Source organism: Condylura cristata, unplaced genomic scaffold, assembly GCF_000260355.1.
Source record: "Condylura cristata isolate star-nosed mole 26May11 unplaced genomic scaffold, ConCri1.0 scaffold00001, whole genome shotgun sequence".
In the NCBI taxonomy this organism is placed as follows: Eukaryota; Metazoa; Chordata; class Mammalia; order Eulipotyphla; family Talpidae; genus Condylura; species Condylura cristata.
In genome coordinates this window covers 83,603,908-83,626,716 of record NW_004567102.1, presented here as the reverse complement: position 1 = coordinate 83,626,716, position 22,809 = coordinate 83,603,908, and the positions used below count along the sequence as shown (strand labels likewise).

Here is a 22,809-nt window from a genome sequence, read left to right as displayed (position 1 = left end):
AAAAAAAAAATCTCAGTACCACATAGGAAGGTCTAATTTTTGTTTTGTTTCTGGCAAATGTGGTTTTCTCAAATTGGACTGAATCAGAAACATTTAAAGGAAGTAGTTTATTGTCAGTAATTCACAGCTTTCTTTAACATTAACATATTCATGGGTTCATCATCTTGGTTTTTGCAGGTGGTGAAGTGTCAGCACTATGAAGCTATTGCAGCCACTGCAGCACAAGTTGGACCCCTGTCAGGAAGCTGATCCACATGGCAAAGCAGACCTCTCCTGTCTTGCTAGCTGCTCCCCTCAGCAGTGGATTTCAGTTGATCTGACTATTCTGCTCCTCACTGTTTCTGGTGAATCTTCTTACCCTTCCCCCCACACCTCTGGCGTAAACTCCAGTTCTTGTATGCATAAAAATCTTTAAAAATAATAAAAATTTAAAAAGGTGTTAAATCTTTTTCTCCACTCCAAATGAGACTTACAAGCCCCAAGGGGGGTAAGGGGCAGGCGGGGGGTGGGGGGGGATCTAAACTTAAAACTTGAGTTTCCTCACTGAACACAAACCTCAGGAAAACTCTATTTAATCACCAAATGGTTACTATTTGGATGTTATTAGACAATTCAGAAAAGCAAGTTTTCTAATAGTTTTCCCTAAAATCGATCACAGCCATCTCTTCCTGTGACAGGCAGGCGCCTGGGGCAGGAAGACGCTAGCACCAGCCCCGTAACCAGCCAGCTGTTAGGATGGCCCTGAGGTCCGAAACACCAACGTAGCTCTAAGCGCAGAGGCTTTGAGGTGAAGCGTGGGGAGTTCCAAGAACCACACACTTTCTACCCCTTGCTGTCCTCTCACCACCCTAACTGCATTTTAATAGTCAAATTTGTGTAAATCAGCCCAAAGTTATTTGCCATTGCTATACAGCACGGATCTGCATGGCCCCAAAGTTTCTATGTGCCCTGACAACGTCACAGCAGTAAAGGCTGATGCAGTCCCACATGTCTGGCAGCATTCTAAGTGCTCTGGTGCGCTTCTGGTAAACATCACGTTGTCCTCTCAAGTCTGTAAAGTTGCAGGTGTCCTGTGAGACCCCTCTTTAGAAGAAGACCCACAGAGTCACATACTTGGAGGTCAAAAAAAAAAACAGGCTACGTCTATGAAGAGACAAATCTATATAGAAATTAAACAAAAAATACTAACAAGCGGGTCATTTATTTGGTAAATAAAATACCTATTTCTAATGAAGTACTGGAGTAAGTAAATTAAGTAATTTACTTAAAAAAAATTTTAAAAAGCAGACACATTAGGAAATGGTATAAATATAAAGGCACAAACAGCAGGTGTGAATGGGAAGGATGATGTATGTTTTCAGGGTGGCTTAAAAAACCTCCACTTTTAAAATTACTTAATGTAGCATAATTCCTAGTAGTCTTTGCTACATAATACTATTTACTACTAACAGTAATGGATTTTCCTTGCCAATTTCTTCAGTTTCAGAATTACTAGACACAAAAATTATGGACATTACAAATTCACCAAAAAGGCTGGGCAGCATTGCCTATAATGTTTAACAGTTTGCAAAACTTAGTTTTAGGGATTTAAATTAAATAATTTTAATTTAACTAATTTAAAAATGGAATTCTAAAAAGACGTTTTGTCACCCAAAAATGTAGCTACCTTTTCCACTACGTGTGCTGTGAATATTCCAGGTCTACCAACTTAGATGTTCTACAATTTAGTCACAGGCTATTATGGATTGAACTGTGTCCTCCAAAAACATATGCAGTGTTGATCTCCTAATTCCTGGTACCTCAGACTGTGGTCACTTGTTTGGAAACAAGGTAAGTACATTATCATTTGTATAGATGAGGTCATGCCTGAGTAGGGCAGGCCCCAATCCAACTGGTGTCCTTATCAGAGGTGATTTTAGACACCGACATGCAGAGAGGATACGTGGAGATACACAATGGAAGGCAGCCACATGAAGACAGAGGCATCTACAGGCCAAAGGCATCAGACTTGCTGGGAACTGCCAGACATCTGGAAGAGGCAAGGAGGATTCCCATCAAGAGCCTGCAGAGGGATGGTCCTGCCAACACCCTGCTTTCAGATTTCTGTCTCTGGAACTTGACAGAAAATTCCTGCTGTTCTGAACCATCCAGTTTTGGGTAGGTTGTCACAATAGTCCTAGGAAGCTAATCACAGACCATACATTAAACTCTGCCATTAGTTTCGAGTCAGCAAAGCCTGGGTTCCAACACCTATGCAAATCCAAAGCTATGTGTCCATGGACTTCCTGAGTCTGTGTCTGTAAAGGTGACAAAGCCAATGGACCAGTGTATTTCTGAAGATACATTATGTAGAATGCCCATGACATACAGAGGTTAAAACCTTAAGTCTCTCCACTTCCCAACCCTGTTACAAAAACTCACTTTTAACCTACGGTTAATAATTTTTAACCATCTGGCTAACAATTCAAAAAGAAATTATGTCAGAGCAGAAGTCTGTAAAATTAAAGTGTCATGTAAATTCTATTAAAGACTGCCGTACTACGCAGGAACACTAAATCCTAAGCCTGCGTAGGAATGGCCAGAGCGATGTGTGCTGTTCGGAGTCATCCAAGACGGCACGGCTATCTCCTCCTGCCAGCGAAAGACTCGATGAAATGTCACACATCACATTTAAAAAAAGATGAATTCTTAACAGTGAACCTTTATCCTTTCAAGGTTTAATGCCAGTGTGTAAGCTGACCTGAGTTCTGTAATAAACACAAGACTCGTGTTATTAAAAAAAATGGTTTTTCAAATGCAGTAACTTTTTATTTCACGTAATAATCATAACATAAGCAAAATAATAAGTGGCTTTGGCAAGATTAGGAGAAGAGGTGTGTGACAGTGTGACAAGCACGTCCCCTCAAGTGTGGGTGAGGCAGCGACTTGTCCACAGCTTTAGACTCGTCTGTCCAACACTCAGAAAAGCTCATCAAAGGCACCAGGACCGGCGGCAGATTAAACCCTCAGATAGTCGACTCTACATCGAGTGACTTGAACAGAGACTTGAAGAGAAAGAAAACCTAGAAACCCACAGTACCGTCTAACAAAGTCTGCCAGCGACCGAGGCCCGGCCCCCCCGCCCGGACTGCAGCGCGGTGTGAAGTCACTGGGGAATAAGCACGAACACTTAAAGCTACTATGTGTGAAGGTAACTTTAATCCAGGCAGGCCACGGAATATTCTACAAGTTTTATCCACGACAAGCTGGGCCCCGAGTCTGGCTACATGCACAGTGCACAGCGTCAAACTTCAGAAAGGAGGCGCGGAAGCCGCCACGCAACCCGTGGGCAAGCAGCACAGCCTGCTGCTTCACACACACGCGCGCACTTGACGGGCTGAGTTTTGAGCCTTCAGATGGGAAAAGGTATTTTCGAAAAGGAACCTTATTTATTATCAATGCAACAGTCCTGTCTTCCAAACAGTCAGATGTTAAGAAAGTTAACAAAATTATGCCACAGTATTACCTTAAGAAAAAAGTCAAATCCTGCAAACAGAATCTAAGAAATGAAGTGACGGCCTAGCTCTGGGAACAACAGTCCCAATAAACCGCCAACAGTGAAAGCAAAGCTTGGTGTTTCAATGCCGCCCACCTATACTGGATTCGTCTGTTCAGGGTGTTCATGTTCGTTCCTGCTATTTAAATTTATTTGTCTTTTCTAAAGAAAAAAAAGAGCTAAATAAGTAAGGGTGACCCATGTGACCTGTGCCTGGCACAGTATTAAGAAGTTCACAACAACTTTTTTAATCTGACAGACCTGCTCAAATATATTAATAAGTTGTGAGACCTCCAAGTAACTCACATCTGTAACATATTTAATAACCACCTCACAAGATTATCATGAGGATTACTGCTGTGTAGGTAATAGTTATCCTGGCTCCTGCCACACAGTAAGTACATGTCTATGAGACCTCGTATCATCAATTAAAACATGTACCCTGCAGCTACTAAGCAAGGACAGCTGTGACCTGCTTTGCACACAGACAAACCCAAGAGAAGGTACTTGTCTAGAATGGCTAGTCAAGGGGGTGGGGGGCGCCCCAGTGCTATGACTAGGATTTGAGAATTGGGTGATCGGCAGAAAAAGAAAACAATGATAGCTGCTTCTGGGGGGCGGGGGTGGGATGGGGTGACAGTGACAGTAGTAGGTACAAATCAGGTCAACCAAGTGCCACAATCTGCCAGTGATATGCAAGTGTAATATAGATTCACTTATCTCCATTAAGACAGGGCTCAAACCCATATATCCAAGTTCACCTCCCACCATCCCGAGCTCAGCTGCCTTAGCTGCCGGTCACCCCACTGGGCTCCCTTAGCTGCTGGTCACCCCACTAACTGAAGCTCATCCTCTTCCTTCCAGTATAGCCAACCCTTCAGCGGTCTTACCCTTTGATATACTGTATGCTACAAGTTAGTTCAAATATTTGCTCTATATTTTGAATAAAACAAAGTGTGCACACAGGATGAATGAGAGGATTTAGCAGGCAGGAAGAAAAATGAGCAAGTGGCCAACCTAGGATAAACCACGGACTTGTGTTAATTTTTTGATTTGCAACTCACATCTAAGTCATCCTACTACTAACTGTACGGTCCTTGGTTAATTTAATGCTTCAACTTTGTCCCAAAGGTGATCTAATAATCAAAACAATTACATGACTGAATTTTCAAGGTATCCTGTATGAAATCACTTGAATCAAAAATACTTCCTGAAAAGCCATCTTATATATCTTCTCTCCCATCCCTTTCTTGCTATTACCAACTCTCAAATTAGTAAGTGAGTTGAAAATATCTGTGATAATGGACTTTTTTTTATCCTGCACCACCAATTAATTTTCTATCATTAAAATTTTCAATTAAAAAATTAAGAATCTCAGGCCCTCCCTGATGGCGCAGCAGGTTAAAGCACAGCACTAAGAAGCTAAAGCCACTTCAGCATGAGTTCGAGACCTGCCCCAGAGGTGACCCACATGGCACAGCAGACCTCTCCTGGCCTGTCCACGGCTCCCCTCAGCATACTTTGTCAGTCGGTCTGTTCTGCTCCCCACTCTGTCTCTGTTGAAACCCCTCACTGCACCCACACTTCTGGCCTGCACTGCCCAGTTCTGTATGCATAAATAAATACATCTTTAAAAATAAAATTAACAGCCCCAAGTACATACAAATATTTTAATCTCTCTAGAGTGATGATATATGTAGATTTTTTTAAAAACCAGGAAAGGGGGGTGTGTACATGTGTCTGTGTATGTTTAAGTGTGTTTCATCCCCAGAGATTCTGTACTTATTACCCATCCCCCAGTATTTTCAGAGAGTTCCACAGATGAGACTGTTACACATTTACTGTCTGAGAACCACCCAGATATTATTTCAAATTAATTTTAATATTGTATGCCTGATGTCCTCAAAATATGTGAAACAACACAGGACATTAACTTTAAATGCTAGTTCCAGAAAGTTTTGGTGGATCAAGATATCCTATTTATAATCTCACATTAGAAAATGTAATAACTTGGCTTGATTACATTTTTCTTTCATAAGTGTAAAATGAAAGTTTTAGTGGCTACAAACTTAAGTTATAGTTTAAAAGATGTTTCATGTAAAAATCCACAGCTTCATTGATTATGGAAACATTTATAATTCTGTGCCACACTGCAGTATTTGATAACTAACAATTATTTTGTTTATCTTACAAATGGGTATATACTTGCACTCCCTTCTACATTATGTAAAATATTGAAAGAGAAAATGGTTTTCTTTCTTTAAAAGTTAGAAGTCCTTAAAACATCTTACTAATATAGCACCTAGTAAAGTAATAATGAGGAAGAAGGCACATAGGATATAGCAAAAATTTTAATTGTATATTAAAACCTTCTGTCCATTTAAAGGCTGTGCCTAACTAGATATATACAATGAAAAAAAATCACCAAAATGTTCATTAAATCACTACAGTCCACTTGAGAAAGGGGACTATATAAAGTCCAATAATGAATGCCCTATTTCTTGTACTGTAAGACACTTTTTACATTTTGTCAGTGAATTGGGGTTGGGCCTTACGACTACTGGCATTTTTTTTTTTCCTGAATTATGCTTCTTACAATGAATGGCACCTTAAATCTGATAATGGTTTTCATAAAAAATACTTCTTCAAATTAAGAGAACTTTCTCTTAAGTGAAACAAAACTACCCCGTCTCTAATCATAAATGTTTACTTCCATAAATCTTAACCTTTTACAAGACAGTAAATTTAAGGAAGCAATTCAATTATCAGGATAAAATGAATTACTCTGGTAAGAATGTAATAGCTTAAATATAAACAAGTTTTATCAGTTACCTATTATATGAAGTCATTTACAGGTTTTTAAACAAGTGATTCTATACTATCCCATTTCTAATACTTTCAAACTATTTTTCCACCCTATAATTGAAATAAAGTTAGGATAAAGGAGTATTCAACCTGCCTTATGCTGCAGATAAAGGCCACTTTGCTATAAAGTTTCTATCTACAATGCAAATCACCAGAGTGCAGCATCTGTATTTATGGCCAAGACTCAAAAGCAGCCAATAGTTCATGAGATGTTTAGACATACAAGTTTTGAAAACTGAACACCTAGTAATACTACGAAGGTCACTTTCCCCCAACAGCCATAAAAGAGGGTGGCTGTGACCTGATGTTCAATGTAGCTCCTGCCTGCCGCTCTCCAAACCCTTGCTGAAGCGCAGGTCTATTCCTTGCATGTTTCTAATCATCAGTTCTAGGTAGTGACTGCACTTGTGATCAAAAGCATTAAAAATGTGATTAAATCCTACATCATATTTCTTAAAATTTTCTCTTTATCCTCTAAAATCATGGTAAACATGGATGTCAATTGTGGTAATTCTGTTTGGATCTTAAACATTGTATAACAAAGTGAGAACAATTACACTTTTTTCAGCTATATTAAGTGTACCTTCATCACCAGGACTTATAAGCCAATGCAAGTACTGTACATGTTTTGTTTTCAACTTTACACATAAAGGCCCAACAGTGACAAAAAGTTTGGCATCAAGTCACTGAAAAGTCTCACATTTTTATTGCTACTTGAACTCAAGTGATGTCACTTAATTTTAATAATGGTAACTACAACTAAAGTAGCCTGAGAGAAATGTCAGTCAGTGTAATTTCCCCAAGGACAAGGCTAATCTTTCCCTGAACACTGAAACTTTGTACCAATGTCACAGTTCTCTTTCTACTCTCCGGAAAAAATCTTATGCCAACTCAACTTATGGGATTAAACTGAAATAAGCAGCAAATTTCTACTTATTCACTTTTCCAAATAACAAAATAAATAACATACTATTTCTAATCAAAACCTATAATAAGGCTTTATTTCTGCCAAGCACCTACAGCTCTATGCAGCCCTCCAGATCATCAGAGGTAAGCAGAACAGCCCGATTTTAAATGGCTGGTGTGCTACATCATTTTCTGGAGGCTTAACAAACACGGCTCAAGATTTTTAGATAAATCAAGCAAAAATGAATTGTTGAAAATGCATAGGAAATAAAATGACTATTCATAGAAACAAAATAAAAGCCTTCATTAGAAACAAACAAAAAAAAACAACAAAAACAAAAGCCACCAATGATTTTATATACATGTAAAACCAAAGAAACAAACAGCAGAAAAGTGAAAATTAAAAGCAAAAAAAGTAATAAATTAATAACAGTAAACCAATTCCCAAGTTTTCTGCTACTCATTTACCTTGGAGGTAACAGTGTTACCCACAGCCTATAAAACAGTGACCAACACTTTGTTCCTGGAAAACAAAGTTACTACTTTTAGAATTCACCACACCCCTATACAATCTCTGCTATTATGAAATTTACTTCAGGCAAGTGACCGGTAAGTATTTTAGACTGGAACTGTCTGTACAGAACAGCAAATAAAGTGTGAAATAAAGCATTGCAAACATTTATGTGACATTCCGCTCCATGCTAAATCTGGCTTCATGCTTAACTACATTGCGAATTGCCAAATTGCCACTGCATTTCTTTACAGTAATGCTTATTTTACCTTCATATAGGCTAAGAGTTATAACTTTGAGCAATTTCAATCAGCCAAATTTCTCTTATTTTCTACCAGGTTTAAAAGAATTATTTTATTATCTAAGCTTTATCAGTTTTCTATTTTTCTCTGTATGTGCATGAAGATAGACATACAGAGAAACAGAAGAATCTACATGACTTACATAATATACACAAATATTACATACATACTAATGAAACTGCATGATTTTATGTCAAAGTACATGCTTTTATAACCACACAGTTCTCTTCATTGTCATTATCAAGCATAGAAAACTTCTGCAATAATTAAGCACATGCAGCTAATGATCCAGGGTTTTAAGCATTTGTAGGTTAAAAAAATACAATTCCTAGAACACTGTTATCAAACAAATAAGTTTTTATTGGCATCTAAAAACAAAATTCACCCAACATTGAAACGTACTTTAATATTTATGTTGTTGTTGTTTTTTTTTCTTTTTTTTTCTTTTTTACTCACTGCAGTATGAGGAACAAATCACAAACACTTACTTTGGAGAAACAGAGACCATAGTGTAGATTTTACAAAACCACTTTTTAAAATCTCTGTATTATGCTCCTCAAATGTCTAGAGCCAGTCTTTGCATAAAATACCACAGCTTTGTCTATTACCTTAAAATTCTGCAGCAGCCTACAGATATGGGTAAGACAGGCCGCCATCACTATTCTGAACTATGTCTGTTACCATATCCAACCTAATGGTAGTAGCTAAAAAATTCTTTCTTCCATAGGAAGTCTCCGACAAGCTGTTATTCATTTCCTTGAAGTTAAAAGAATCTGGGGGCAACATTTATATTTTATCAGAAAAATAAAAAATGTTTACCTACCATGTTCATATAAGAACAATGTCTATACAAGTCAGTTTACAATTATTTTAAGAGAAAGGTGAACATGAACATCAGATTAACTTAATTTTGGCAGACAAAATTGAACAACTATGGTCCAGTCAGCCATTAATCTATTACAGAGAGATGACAACTTTACAAAAGGTATCTTTTACCTACTGAGTGATGATTATGTCCCCTCAGTTTCTGTGCTTTCTACCACTGGTTCACTTTCTATATCAGCAACTGTGTCATTCTTCTCCTTGTTTATTTCAGTTGAAGATGGCAGTTTTTCATAAAGTTCAGGATCGTTCTGTACTGGTAAAGGTGGTGGTTGAGCATGTCTCTCAGTATTTTCACCATTAACCTGAGGCACATTATCACCTTTTCGTTGAGAAGTGGCCCCTTCAAAAAAATCAAAAACCCGAGCATGAGGAGGAGGGACCCAGGCATTTTGAATTCTATCTCGTCCAAGACGATTTCCATTAATTTCTCGGCAGAAATCAAAATCTCTGTCATCCCTATCCCTCTGCCTCTCCCAGGGTCTTCTGCGATCATCAAAATCTCTGTGAACTTCTTGTCCAAATCCTCGGTTCCAAGGACCACTTCTAGGATCAAATCGATAGGTTCCAGACCGAAATCTACCTCTTTCTTCATGTAAGCCTTTCGGACCACCAAAGACAGGTATAACTCGATGCTCTCTTTCATCAAAATCTCTATGCCCCCAAGGCTTCTCTGGGTTAAAGCCAAAATGGTCTCTTCGACCAAGATGATCTATACCTGGTCTTACAAGATTTTCTCTTATATCAACAGGAGGTCTTCCAAAATGATCCCTACCATCTAATGGAGGCCTTCCAGGACCTTCTCTTGGATCTATAGGCCGTCCAATTACATCCCTAACATCCATTGGGGGAGGTCTACCAAGGCTTTCCCTGGTTTCTATGGGAGGAAACCGGTAATCTCTATCTCCTTCCTGTTGAATGTTGTCATTCCCGACTGGTAACCGTTTTTCTGGATTAGTAACATTGTCTATACTTTGTCTTCCTGGAATTAGAAAAGGTCTTTCTGGCTGACTGAAAATATCTCCAGGAGGAAAAGGGCCACGGGGTGGTGGATGAAGACCTGAATCAAGTACTGATGGCGGAGGAATACCCCTTTGGGGAGGAATTCCAGGTTGTATTAAAGGGAATCTCGGTCCTGGCGTCTGTGGTATTAGTCCTGGGCGCACGTCTAACATTGGAATTGCAGGCATCCTCTGACTGGAGATACTGAGAGGAGGCAAGTTTTGAGGTCCAGCTGGTGGCTGTGTTCCCAAAAGTCCAGAAGCACTTGGAACATTGGGTGGCTGTACTCCTATAAGTCCAGAATTGCTATGAATATTTGGGGGTAGCACGCCTAAAAGTCCAGAACTCGTCGACACATTAGGTGGCTGTATTCCCAAAATTCCAGAGTTATTCAGAACATTTGGCGGCTGGGCTCCAATCATCCCAGAACTGCTGGAAACATTAGGCGGCCGGACTCCGAGGATTTCTGAATTGCTTGATCCATTTGGTCTTTGGACTCCCAGAATCCCAGAACTGCTGGTCACACTTGGCAGCTGCCCTCCTAAAATTGCAGGACTACTTGAAATATCATTTGGAATCACTAAAATAGAGGGGACATAACACAAAAAGACAATCATTCTGGTAGGAAAAGGAAACAATGTATTTACTAAAGCTGTAACTGCAATAGTTAGCTTTATCAACTATTTATATCCCAGGAATCAAGGCACATTAGATATTAGGTAAACATTAAAGCTAACACTATGCCAAGTAATGTGAAATTTAAACATTAAAATATAAATCACCCATATTTCACATGCAAAAAATGCCAGGTTGTATATTAATTCTTCAACTGTAATGAAGTCTTTCTAAATCACAAATCATTCTTAATAATATTATCAGTGGTACCATTACAAAAAAAAAAGGGGGGGGGAGGGGGGACCTGGATGCTTTTAGCACCTTCCATGTCTTCTAGACATCGCTAGATGATACCTTCTAGTAGAAGGAAGTCAGTCATACCTTATAATTGCTCATTATTATTTTTCTGCAAGAGGACATATTCTGTGCTATCTTACTTTGATAACAACACACTAAAACAATGGGAAGGTGCAAAAGGCCAAAAGAGAGATGATTCTAACGGAAAGGTGTCCAGATCTTTACTATTCAGAATAGAATGCCCATTTTTTGGGTATAAATTTAGCCTATAGCTTTCTATTTAAAAATCAAAACTTGTTAACCTTTGGCACCATGTAGGTACACATGCAGGGCATCATACAATGAAACATCAACAGGGAGAAAGAAGTAGCATTTTATAATCTGTCTATATTCTGGGAAACTTTTCCTTACCTGATCTGGCACTCTCAGAAGAAATCGGGTGTTCTATAAGATGAGGTACTTTATCTTCAGGCTCTACTTTAGCTGGAGGATTAAAAACATTTCCAGCTGGCAGAGTGGAAGTAGCAAGATTGCTGGGAACAGAACCACCTGGCAAAACTAGGCCACCAAATCCGACATCTTTCACAGTTTCTGGAGTCATGGACAACGGTGGCTGCACTAAAGCTGTTAAAAGAGGGGACGTAGTTCAGACTTAATTGGCTTAACCAATTCACGTGCTAAGCTAAAACATTAACTAAGACAAAAATTGGCCTTTCAAAATTTTAAATGCTTCCCTTCCTCTAGGATGTTTGCCAAGACTACTGTTAGTATGACTATGACTTATCCTCTGGCCCCTCTGTTTCATTTATAGAAACTAGCTTCTAGCAGCTTCACTTAATGGCATTTCCTTGTTACCTAGAGCATTACCTGTATAGTAACTGATACTCAAATGACAAATAATCATGAAGAAGCTAAGTTACACTTACACAACTCTCCTTTAAAAATAAGGAAAACCAGCAACTTTTATTTATCTAGTATAACTTATTTCGTTTAAAAAAAAAAAGTCAGTAAAGTAAGGAACAGTACATGAGAAGAAAATGCCTATATTACCAAAGAGAAGAAAACGCCTATATTACCAAAATGCCTATATTACAAAATTTTACAAGGATGCTATAGTGCTATGACTATCTCAACACCCTGAAATGATAAAACCGACATGTAGAGGAATGCAAGTCTGCTCAATTCCCTTAAAATTAATATAAATAAGGATCCTAACATCCACTTCTTGTTAAGTGCAGTTAGGAACTCATCAAATGAAAGGTAATAGACTATAAATGTCAACAATCCATTTTAAAGGATGTGTAGAAAAACCTTAACTGTATCAAATGTTTTTTTTAAAAAGTAATAGAAAATCACAAACAACTAAAATGTTTATTGCATCTCATAGCATGTCCAACATTTTAAAGTCATTTATTGTGGTATTTTAGGAACTTTTATCCTCACATTCAATTCTGTATTACCTGGACAAGCTTTTTAGTACACATAAAAAATTCTAACACAATGATAAAACTACCTGGGATCACATATGGGAATTAAGAATATAAAATGAGACAGTGTGGGTAATTAAGAGACCACCCAGCATATTGTATTTTCTTTTCCTCCATTAAATTGGTGCCCAATTTCCAAAGTGAATAAAGTACTAAAAAATAATTGGGGGGGTCACCCTGGTGGCATAAGGGGTAACAGCTCAGCCACTGCAGCAGGAGTTCAGCAGACCTCTCCTTTCTCCCCACGGCTCACCTCAGCAGTGTATTTCAGTGGATTTGCCTGTTCTGCTCCTCACTCTCTCTGATGAGTCTCCACACCTCTGGTCTATACCCCAGCTTTTGCATGCATAAATAAGTAAATCTTTAAAAAGAAAAACTGGAAAGATCTAAGGTGAGCCTCTGAATAACTTCAAAATGGTCTATTAACAGTTCTCTAATTTCAGAAAGAATAAAAAATTCTTCTGAGACAACCAAAATTAACAAAAAGGGACTGTAATGATCTCCAAGCACTAATAAGAGTAAAGAATTTAAAAAATAAAAGGAAATGGATTGGTTTATCAAAAGGTAAACTCTTTATCATGTATCTTCTTTTAAAAATAAAGTCCTCTGGACCAATTTTGGGCCCAAAAAGCTTTGAAGTTCACAAAAAACTAAGGTAGTTATCTCAAAAGAACAGAGAGGCAGAAAGGAAGATCTCTAACTGTCCAAAGAGGGAACAAGTTAAACTTTGACTGTTTGGAAATTAAAATCTGTTAATCCACAAATACTGAAGAAACAAAAGAGAAAAGAAGCTAAAAGAGCAATCCTACCCCTCTTCTGTTACTGGATGTGAGGAGAAAAGGCAAAAAAAACTGGTTCACTACTCCGAAAAGTAGTACTTACAGGAAGGAATTTAGCATCTACCGGGCCTTTCCTGTACAGTTCTACTTCAAGATAACTAAACACTATTAGTTGACAGGGTTTTCTTGATAGAAAAATTCTATTTCAGAAATGTGAAAGGAATGATAAAATTGGAAAGACCACCACTCAAATTAATGAAAAGTAGACTCAGGTAATGATAAGTAGATGAAACCATCCAATGAAATCTGAAGGGAAATGGTTTTAGTGACTGAATACTCCTACCTCAATACTTTGATCCATCTTACTATCACTGAAGGCGGGCTAAGAAGTACCCAAATAGCTCAATTGTGAGAGCATTAGACTAGAAAGTGGGACAAGAAGACCATGAATAGCCCTTGATGTGATGCAGTATCGTATCCACTCAGTAACACTCCCCACCTACTGACGTTCCTGTCAAAAAAGCTGAAGCAGATTTTAAACCAACTATTGCTGTGAAAAGCTTTCACTTTACAGGAAATTCAAGGCGCTAATTTCCTTACCACAAAGAATTAAAAGCCAAACTCTGCGATCTTGCACATAAAACTTATTTTTTCAGTAAGTCAAAGGTATGAAGAATTAAGAGGGAAAGGATTGCTCTAGAATAAGACAGTTAAGAGCAAAACAAAAAAAAACACAGACATTACGTAGGAATCTCCTTTGAATTTTGACTAAAATAAACCCATCATAAAAGAGCAAGTTGAGAACCAAACAAATTGAAATATGGTCATATGGTACTGATACCTTTTTATTAACATTAACAAAAAAATAAAAATTAAAAATTAGCTACAAGAAAAAGAACTGACAGGCCAATACTGCCATGAATAAAAAGAACTGACAGGCTAATACTGCCATGAATAAAGAAAAAAGTGAAAAGCAGCACACTTACATGTTGGTACCACTGGGGGAATAGCTGGGGGTGGGACAACAGGAGGTGGAACTGGGGGTGGCATGAAACCTACATGGGGGAAAAAAGAATAAAAGAGAATAAAGTCACCTGTTCTAAGTCAAAGATTTCAACAGCTATACACGAAATTCTATACCTTAAAACAGCCTTATTCCTATGACCTCATGTTTTGACTACAATCTCTATTTTAGAAATTACTTTTGGTCAGTGTCCACCCAGGGGTGCCGAAAACCACAGGCAGATGCTGCCGTGTGCACTGCCTATATGATCCTTGGTGAGCTGAGCAAAGTGCAGCACCGCCTATCAGAATCCCATCAGGACAGGGTGTATCCTGCCTCCTCTGTGTACCTCCCAGAACATGCTCTATGGTGTCAAATCTAAGCTTCCAAGTAAGAATGGCGATGGCATGGAGTTCGACACTATTTCAGCTCCTGGTAACATTAAACACAAGGTCATTCTGCCAAATGGACTACTGTATCATATGCTGTTTACCTATAAGATCAGAGTATTTCCATTAGCTGGGGCATTACTGCTTTAAGCATTGAATAATTTTTACTTTTAAATATCTAATGAGCAAACTATAAATCTGCTTCCTTGTAGTTTTAAAATACAGGCTACCATTAAGCTCAATTATAAAACAGTGGCTAAAAATAAGGGGTAAACAAAGGCATGGGGATTTTCAGCAAATGCCATTTTCAGACATGACTTTACAAAATCTATGTGGTATAGCTTCTGACATACTCATTTTAAGTTTTCTGGAAAAAAAACATTAAACAGGTAGTATGTGATGAGTAATTTCCCATTACTTAAAATAAAAAGATTAAATTCTTGTTAAAATCTGCATTAATTTGAAATTATGTATTTAACTCTCATGTAAAACTTTTGCATTACATGACAAATTACAACTATGCTCGGACAATGAGTTAACTTTCTGGTATTACGGACAGTACTTTGGAACTCTACCCAATGATTAACAATTTAAATTACAGAAATTGAAGTAATTCTTTTCTTATATAATGTAAATATGTGAAGTTCAAAGAAGAACAGCAGTTTTACAAATAATACATCTCATTTGATTCTTTGTATATCTCCCTCACTCATCTTCCTATAGCTTAAAACTAAAAGCTCTATCTTATGACATTTAATTGATGTACGTTGTTTAAGCATCTTATTACCTGGGAAAAGTGATTCAAGGAACATTCATTTATTTACTACAGCAAAAAATACTACAAATTTAATAAGCTTTTAAAGATATTTTATGATGTCTAATGTGAAAATGAAATGGACAATCTATAAAGTTAATGCATGCTTTCTGATAAATGGGTATAATTATAGAAACTTTGATTACATAACTCAAATTATTTTGAGTATTTCAATAATGTTAAAGAATTTCACTGTTTTTCTGTGACCCTCAAACGATCTGCAGAGCCTGGAAACTTGTGAGAAATACCGTTCTCCAGGCTCCTCTGTGATCGCAAAGCAGGAGGCAGCTGCTTTGAGCAACTGTGTACAAGTATGTATGCTCCAGTGAGTTCAATGTATGCAGAGAGTTGAGAATCACTGCTCCGCTGCATTTATAAAGAACAATTAAAGTGAGAATCTAACTAGCATTCAATCACTAAAAGGAAAATTACTTACCAGGAGGTGGTTGTGAAGGGTTAAAACTTGCTCGTAGAAAAGGAGGTGGAGGGATTGGGCTGAATCCGGGAGGAGGAACTGGCATTGACACAGGAAATGCTGGTGGGACTAAACTAACTGCAGGCACAGCTGGTGCTACTGGAATCTTTTGTGAGTAAAAAATAAAAAGCCCATAAATTATTTTATCCATCTGCAATGACTACATCTCAGAACAACTAAAGGAGAATTACTTCCTTTTTAGGAAGGTCACAAAGACCATTACACTGCTTTGTTTTATTCCTTTTTGGATAGTTGTAAATAAGCCCCCTCGGATAAAAGCAAGACCAAAAGCGCGCTCACGCAGGGGCTGTGAAATATCACGTTCCACATGATGTGGAACTGAAACTGGTATTTACTTGTATACTGAATATCACACTCAATTTTAAACTGCCATCTCCCTTAGTTTATCATATAGCTGCCTAGCTGAAGCAACCTAACCCACAACTAAGAAGCACGCCAAAAACTTTAGGGTGGTTTGAACTTCTTACCAGTGTACTTGTAGTATCATAATAATCTTTCACGCATTCCAGGTGTAATTCCCAAATACTGCAGCTGTAACTCCACTCAAATTTAACAATCTATCAATAGTCTAGTCAACAACTCAATTTTATTGTCTGAAAGATACTCTGAACTTCACAAAACTGACCTCCCAATTGCCTCTCCAAACACAACTCTTCCCACATCTTTCCATTCTCAGATCATGGGAACTCCAGCTTTCTAAATGTTTCTGACCAAAAACCTTGCCTGCTCTTTTCTTGGAACATGTACCACTGGTTGTATCCTCAAAGCCCATCTGGTATCTGTCCACATTGCATTCCCTCCACTACCAGTCTAGTCTGCTGCCCCACCACTGTCATTTCTCACCAGGATTGCACAGCTATCTTTTAACTGGTCTCTCCCTCACTGGTGTCCACTAGTCTAGTCTTAAAATTGTTAGCAGGCAATCCTTTGGAGCTCTGAAGTCACATAACCTCGGTCGGTTGTTCAAAATGCCCCAGAGACCCCCTGAGAGTGAGCAGATCTCATCAGCTGCTGCTCGTCCCAGATCCTCTAGCCCAATCCCACCCCTGAAGCACACCTGGAGTGCCTCTGGTGTAGAACTTTTGCACTGGCTGTTCCTGCACCCTGAATGCTCTTCCTTGGTATGCCACATGGTTGAGGTTCACTCTCAGTGAAGTATATCCTAATGATACTGAAAATCTTCAACACCTATGAAGGCACACCCACCCTTTCATCACCTTTATCCTTCCAGAGATCTTAAAAATTTATTTTGTGTTTTTGGTCACTGCATAGATAACAGAAGACCCCTAAGGGCAAGAATTTGTGTTTTTCCCTTGATGTATATTCCTATTACAAAGAACAATACCTGACAAAGCATGATACTGCTTTCCCCCAAACTTTTATAAAGTAGATAAACAAGTAAAAGCAGAAATACAAAACAACTCACCAAGCAGCAACACCACAACGCAGTACTGACCTGTAACATAGCAACAGGAGGGGGGAAAGCCTCTGTCTGGGCGGCGACCGTTGTCTCCTTCCCTGCTGGAGGGGGGCTCTGAGCCGGCTGCGCCGCCTCTGCTACGGGCTCTGAGCTTTTCACAGTTTCCCACTCTGAGCAAAACATTTTAAATGGATTTTCTCTGGTTAGGCGTGAATTCTCATTTTACTTCATCTTATTTCATACACTTACTTTATGCTGAAACCCTTTATCTGCTTTGGCGTATCTTTAGCTGTGTCCAGAACTGTAGGGGCCAACCTAGGTTTGGCCCATACAAAAATCTGATTGCAAGACTGAAAGCAAGGATGCAAAAAGACCCAACACTGAGAAAGGCCGTATCTCAAAGGCTGTGTGATATAAAAGGAACCAACCATATTCTTTATCACGAGGCTTAAGGGGAGACCAACAAGGACATTATTAGTCCAATATAGAGAAGTCTTTCTGGAAAAAGTTTCGCAAAAAGAAAAACTGGAGTTCGAATGGCTGTTCATCTTCCTCAGAGAGGGGACCACAGTCCATGTGCGTGACTGTCACTCTGTCTCCTCTGGTGTAATCTCTACTGCTCGCTGCTCACTGGCTGCTCAAGCCACAACGGTCACAGGTCCCTTACGCTTGCCGTGCCTTCGACGGACGGCGTGCTCGTGCTGAGAGCAGCAGGTCTCACTCCGTCAAACACCACCCTCTCAGACCTCCAGCCACTTCAAACTATAATAGTGCTAAACCCACGCTGCCCACTCCCTCACTTCATTTTCCCCTCTGACCTGAGAGTACTGAAACACTACACCATATGTCTAGTTTAGCTATTATCTATTCACTCCAGCGGAACATGGGTTGGCAAACTGTATAGTGTTTCAGACTGCACTGGTCATATGTTCTTGGCTGGAACTACTACCCAACTGCTTTCCAAAACAAGTACACAAAATAGGTCAACACGAGTGAGTACAACTATGTGTCAACACACTTGACAGAACAGGCTGCGGACTAGCCCAGGAAATGTGGCTGCCAACCAGTGGGCACAGTGTGCCTTCCTTAGGGAGGGAATTCTCTGTCTCAAGTCTCTGGTACTGTTCCTAATTAGGCTTCTTTATGTTCTGAACAAACATCCATAAAGAAAGATTCACAGGCAGAAAACTTAAGAATGTTTGCAACATTTGTTAACAACCTAAGACTGACAGCTGGTTCTGGTTAAGAAGTAGTAAGATAGGACAAATGAGGCATGTATCATATTTCAATCATTTTCCCAGTTAGTATTAAAATCTTACTGATTATAACTGCTAATCTGAGGATTGAATCTATAAATGATTTTTTTTTTTTTTAAATAAAAAGCCAAATGTTTACAAGAGCAGGTTGAGATGAGCATCACAGTAGCAGAGCTCTGGACTGGATGGATCTCTACTACAGCTGCCTAAACTAACATCCCCTCCCATCTACCCTCAACATGGTCATGTAGCAAAGGAATCTAGGAAGGTCCCCCCTCAAAAAAAGCGCTCTAAGTTCAAGGAATTGAAATATTTAGTTTTAAAAAGTTTCCATAATACAACCTTTTTAAAGAGACAAAAGCTTGGAGACAGAGCAGAAGTGCTGACGTCTGTGCAACGCAGCACGTGACACACGCACACGGCACGACTGTGTTTCTTTTCCGCTCACTCTCTTACATGGGAGGAGGGAAGTTCAGGGAAATATCATAATTCACCTAGTTATGCAAAGCATTTCAATTACAACCTTTCGATACTTCCACTTTTGGAAGAAGTCTTAAGAGTAGGTCCAGTGGTTCTTACCAGTATTTACAGTTTCCTGATCAATCATGCCTCCTTCTGCAAAGCCTTCCAAGTCATCCACCTTAACTTTTTCCCATGGTATATATGTAACTCCAAGATCTACATCCCAGAATTGTTTGTATTCAGTTTTCACACCTTTGTTTAAAGCCCAAGCAATCTGTCAGCAATAAAGAGAAGAAAAAAGAAAGCATTAAGTACTGAAAATATGGTAAAAAGTTCAAAATTTACATGTAAACAATACAAATAAAATTGTTTAAAAATCAGTTATAGATAAAAGAAAGAACAGTCAAAACAAAACCAAAACAAACTCTATAAATCTGACTGTGGAACTGAGACTAATCAGAGAGGAGGACCCAACGGGCTGTGGTGGAGGATTGTGGGGTTGTGGTGGTGGGTGTGGTGTGGTAACATTCAAAAGAGGTGTGAACATACAACACCTAAGTTGTATACAGTATCATAAACCATCATTATCAAATTTTTAAAAATACAGTTAATTAAATACAACTTGTTAAAAAAAAATTTACCAGTTTAACTGGTAAAACATGACTGAAAGAATAATAATAGCCAAGAAGATGATTTCCATATATTTTGTTTTTGAAATAAAATCTGCACTTGACAGCAATGGTGTTTATTTCCTTCCCTTTTGTGTTGAGGTAACAATGGTTTATAACACTATAGATTTCAACTGTACAGCACCATAAACAGGTATCGTGCGACCACACTAAGCTAACCATCAAGTCCAACTCCACGGATGCGACTGACCACTTTCCTCCTGTTCTTACAGTCTAAAAGTTGTTTTTATTTAATTCATTTGTTTGCCTTATGTGCCACAATTAAAAATGTGTGACCTACAAATTACTTTAAAATAATACATTTCTAAAAACAATCCAAATCTACTTTCACCATAAAAAAAGTTAATCTACTGCACCAATAATTACGATTTCAACAAAATACTGATTTTCGGGTGGGGGGGGGATGATAGTGACATTTAAAAAGAAAATCTGTAGCATTAAATGTTAAGGCATGGGTATATTTACTTCTTCAAAAGTAATTATCTTAAGGCTTTTGCTTAAATAATTATCTTAAGGCTTTTCAGTTGCAAAATTGATGCATTATCACCAAAAAGCAGGAGAAAAAATGTGAATTAGTCATCACATGAAGTAAAATGAAAAAAACTAATCATTGAGCAATTACTCAGTGAAAGACTAAGTAAAATACAGATAAATTTACAAATAAACCCTCCCCAAGGGCCTAGATTGTATGACAAGAAATCAATAATGTGATTAGTGGACTGAATAGGAAACCTTGGAAAGATGTGAATATAAGATAAAATTACAAAACTGAAATGTTCTTCTCATAAAATGATGCCCTGGTTGATTTCAAAGAACTATGACTCAAGTTCTGGTTACTGGACTTATTTTACCTCTATCTACCTATGTAACTAAATAATACAGAAACAACAAATTACTGTTGAGGTTTTGCCCGTAACATTAAAAAAGATGAATTAAAACCACAACATTCTATTAATAAACAATAGCCATGCCTCCTGTCATCTCATACCCATTAACCTCACCTTAATAACCTTGGATCCAATTTTATATGATCCAGAGCTAAGTTTCTGTAGAGCCCGAAATGCATCTTGTCGATGAACCATACAGACGTAAGCACAGCCCCTGGGAGGAATCATCTATTAAAAAAAACATGAGAGAGGGTTGAAGAAGATAACTCATTACAGCCTGCACAGTCTTCACGAAACAGAGCATCAAAAACTGGTGAACTGACATAGTGAACTGTCATTTACCTTTCTCCTCCACTATCTGCTTATGTCTATAATTCATACACAATCATTGCTTTAGAACAATTCAAATTCAATAAAGTTTGTCTAATCTACACTCAGAAAAAACTAAAAACAAAAAAATGTATAGACACATGCACATATTACCACCAGATAAAAGGTAAATCCTATGGTCGACAAAAGTATCTTGAGATTTATCATATTATCTGCTGATAATTATATTATCTACTCCGATTGTCAAAATAAAAAACTTTCCCTCAGTCTTCCTAATACTTCAAGCTACTATTACCTTTAATATTAAGTTTCTCAAGAGAATTTTACATAATGCTTTACATAATTCTACATTTATGTACAACAGATTCAACTCCCCATGAACACATGGAAATACTCTAAGCTCATGAATGTCCCACAATAACAGCTGTATCTAATAGGTTATTCTAGTACCCAAATTCCCCACAAAACAAATGAGAACTTTGTAAGTCTTCCATCTAGTTCATTTGCAAATTCAGGATTTTATCAGAAGTCAATCACACAAAATAACTTGGTACCTATTATTTGTAAGTACTATGCTCTTAAAAGGCAATTTGGAAGAGAAGTGAGATAGATAATCTAATGCCTAACTGACTGTGGTATAAGAAAGACTACAGGTGCCATAAACAACGTGAAATTCAAAGTACTACTTGGATTCAGAGCAGGCCCGAAGCAGTAACCTCTTAGCTTTGAATCAAAATCACATCTGTTGCTGTGGCACTTTGATCAGAACCTAAGATACTAATCCCATATATTGATTAATGGGTTAACTAATCACCTATTAAATTTCCTGTGTAATTCAGGCAACTTGCTTGGTTTCCTCAAAAATAATCCATCTAAATTACCTAACCAGCTTCTTATAAGGGGCCAAAGAGATCACACAAAGTTAAAAGTAACAGATGAAGTGGTCAAAAATCAAACAAAGACTGCTGATAATCATAGACATTTTAGTTATTTAACTAATCTAAGATTGAGAGGAAAAATTGCTAATTTTTGAGTAAATAAATATAAAAGGTCCAACAGAGATAAAAATATAGTGAATGAAATCAGATGGTTAATGAATTGTAAGTTTCCTCAAATGAAGAACTATGTTTCATTTTTTCCTAGGAAAAAAACAATGGGCCTTCTGGAAGAAAATAGTTAAAGGAGACAGGGTGGGACAAAACCATCTTCTTGAAAGAAGTCAAGTCAAGGAGTGAAGAGTTACATTTATGTTATGAGATGCCTTGGCTCCTCAAGTTCTCCTGTATAAAATTTGCTTTGACAAGAGAGAAACTGAGATGCAGAGGAGGAAAGCAGCAGCTGGCAAAAGACAGGGGTTAACCTGTCCGTCTCCCCCACTAAGTGTTCCTTACAAGTCGCTGGTATTCAGCTTTATGTTTTGTTTTTAAAAAATAAACTAGATCCCACACAGGATTCCTAATAATTGAAACATCCAGTATTTATAGAACTACCCGCCACATTGCCCATAAGAATATTTTGCTGAAATTTCATTGTAAAAGCACTTAAATAGGGGCCTCCCTGGCTGAGCTTCAGTGCTATCAACTTGTTGCCAGCCACTGCAGCATGAGTTCCATCCCCAGCTGGGGAGCTGACCTCTAGGGCACAGCAGACCTCTCCTGTTTTGCCCACTGCTCTCCTTGGCAGTATGTTTCAGAAGACCCTCCTGTTCTGCTCACCACTCTGTCAATGCTGAATCCTCTCAGCCTCCCCACCCCACCCCCTCTAGCTTACACCTCTAGTGTCTTGTATGCAGAAATAACTATATTTTTTTTAAAAAGTTAAATAAGCAGAGAAACAGCATCTGCATAAACATAAAAATGATTAAAGTCCTCATACAGATATG

General features: G+C 38.1%; 1 protein-coding gene across 3 annotated transcripts in view; it reads right to left on the bottom strand.

Moving 5' to 3' along the window:
• Nucleotides 1-22,809, bottom strand: part of SCAF8 (SR-related CTD-associated factor 8) — a 129,849-nt gene that overhangs the window by 73,303 nt on the left and 33,737 nt on the right. For 2 of the 3 annotated variants that reach the window (XM_012721399.1, XM_012721393.1), the window contains exons 13-19: nucleotides 20,712-20,825; nucleotides 19,139-19,295; nucleotides 17,340-17,473; nucleotides 15,824-15,968; nucleotides 14,168-14,236; nucleotides 11,327-11,539; nucleotides 9,116-10,583 (exon numbers count right to left, since the gene is read on the bottom strand). In XM_012721399.1, coding sequence (XP_012576853.1) covers nucleotides 9,130-10,583; nucleotides 11,327-11,539; nucleotides 14,168-14,236; nucleotides 15,824-15,968; nucleotides 17,340-17,473; nucleotides 19,139-19,295; nucleotides 20,712-20,825 — 2,286 coding nt within the window. In that variant the 3' untranslated portion in view covers nucleotides 9,116-9,129. Of the gene's footprint in view, nucleotides 1-8,458; nucleotides 10,584-11,326; nucleotides 11,540-14,167; nucleotides 14,237-15,823; nucleotides 15,969-17,339; nucleotides 17,474-19,138; nucleotides 19,296-20,711; nucleotides 20,826-22,809 lie in introns of those variants that run through there. The other variant, XM_012721405.1, reaches the window with a different exon arrangement.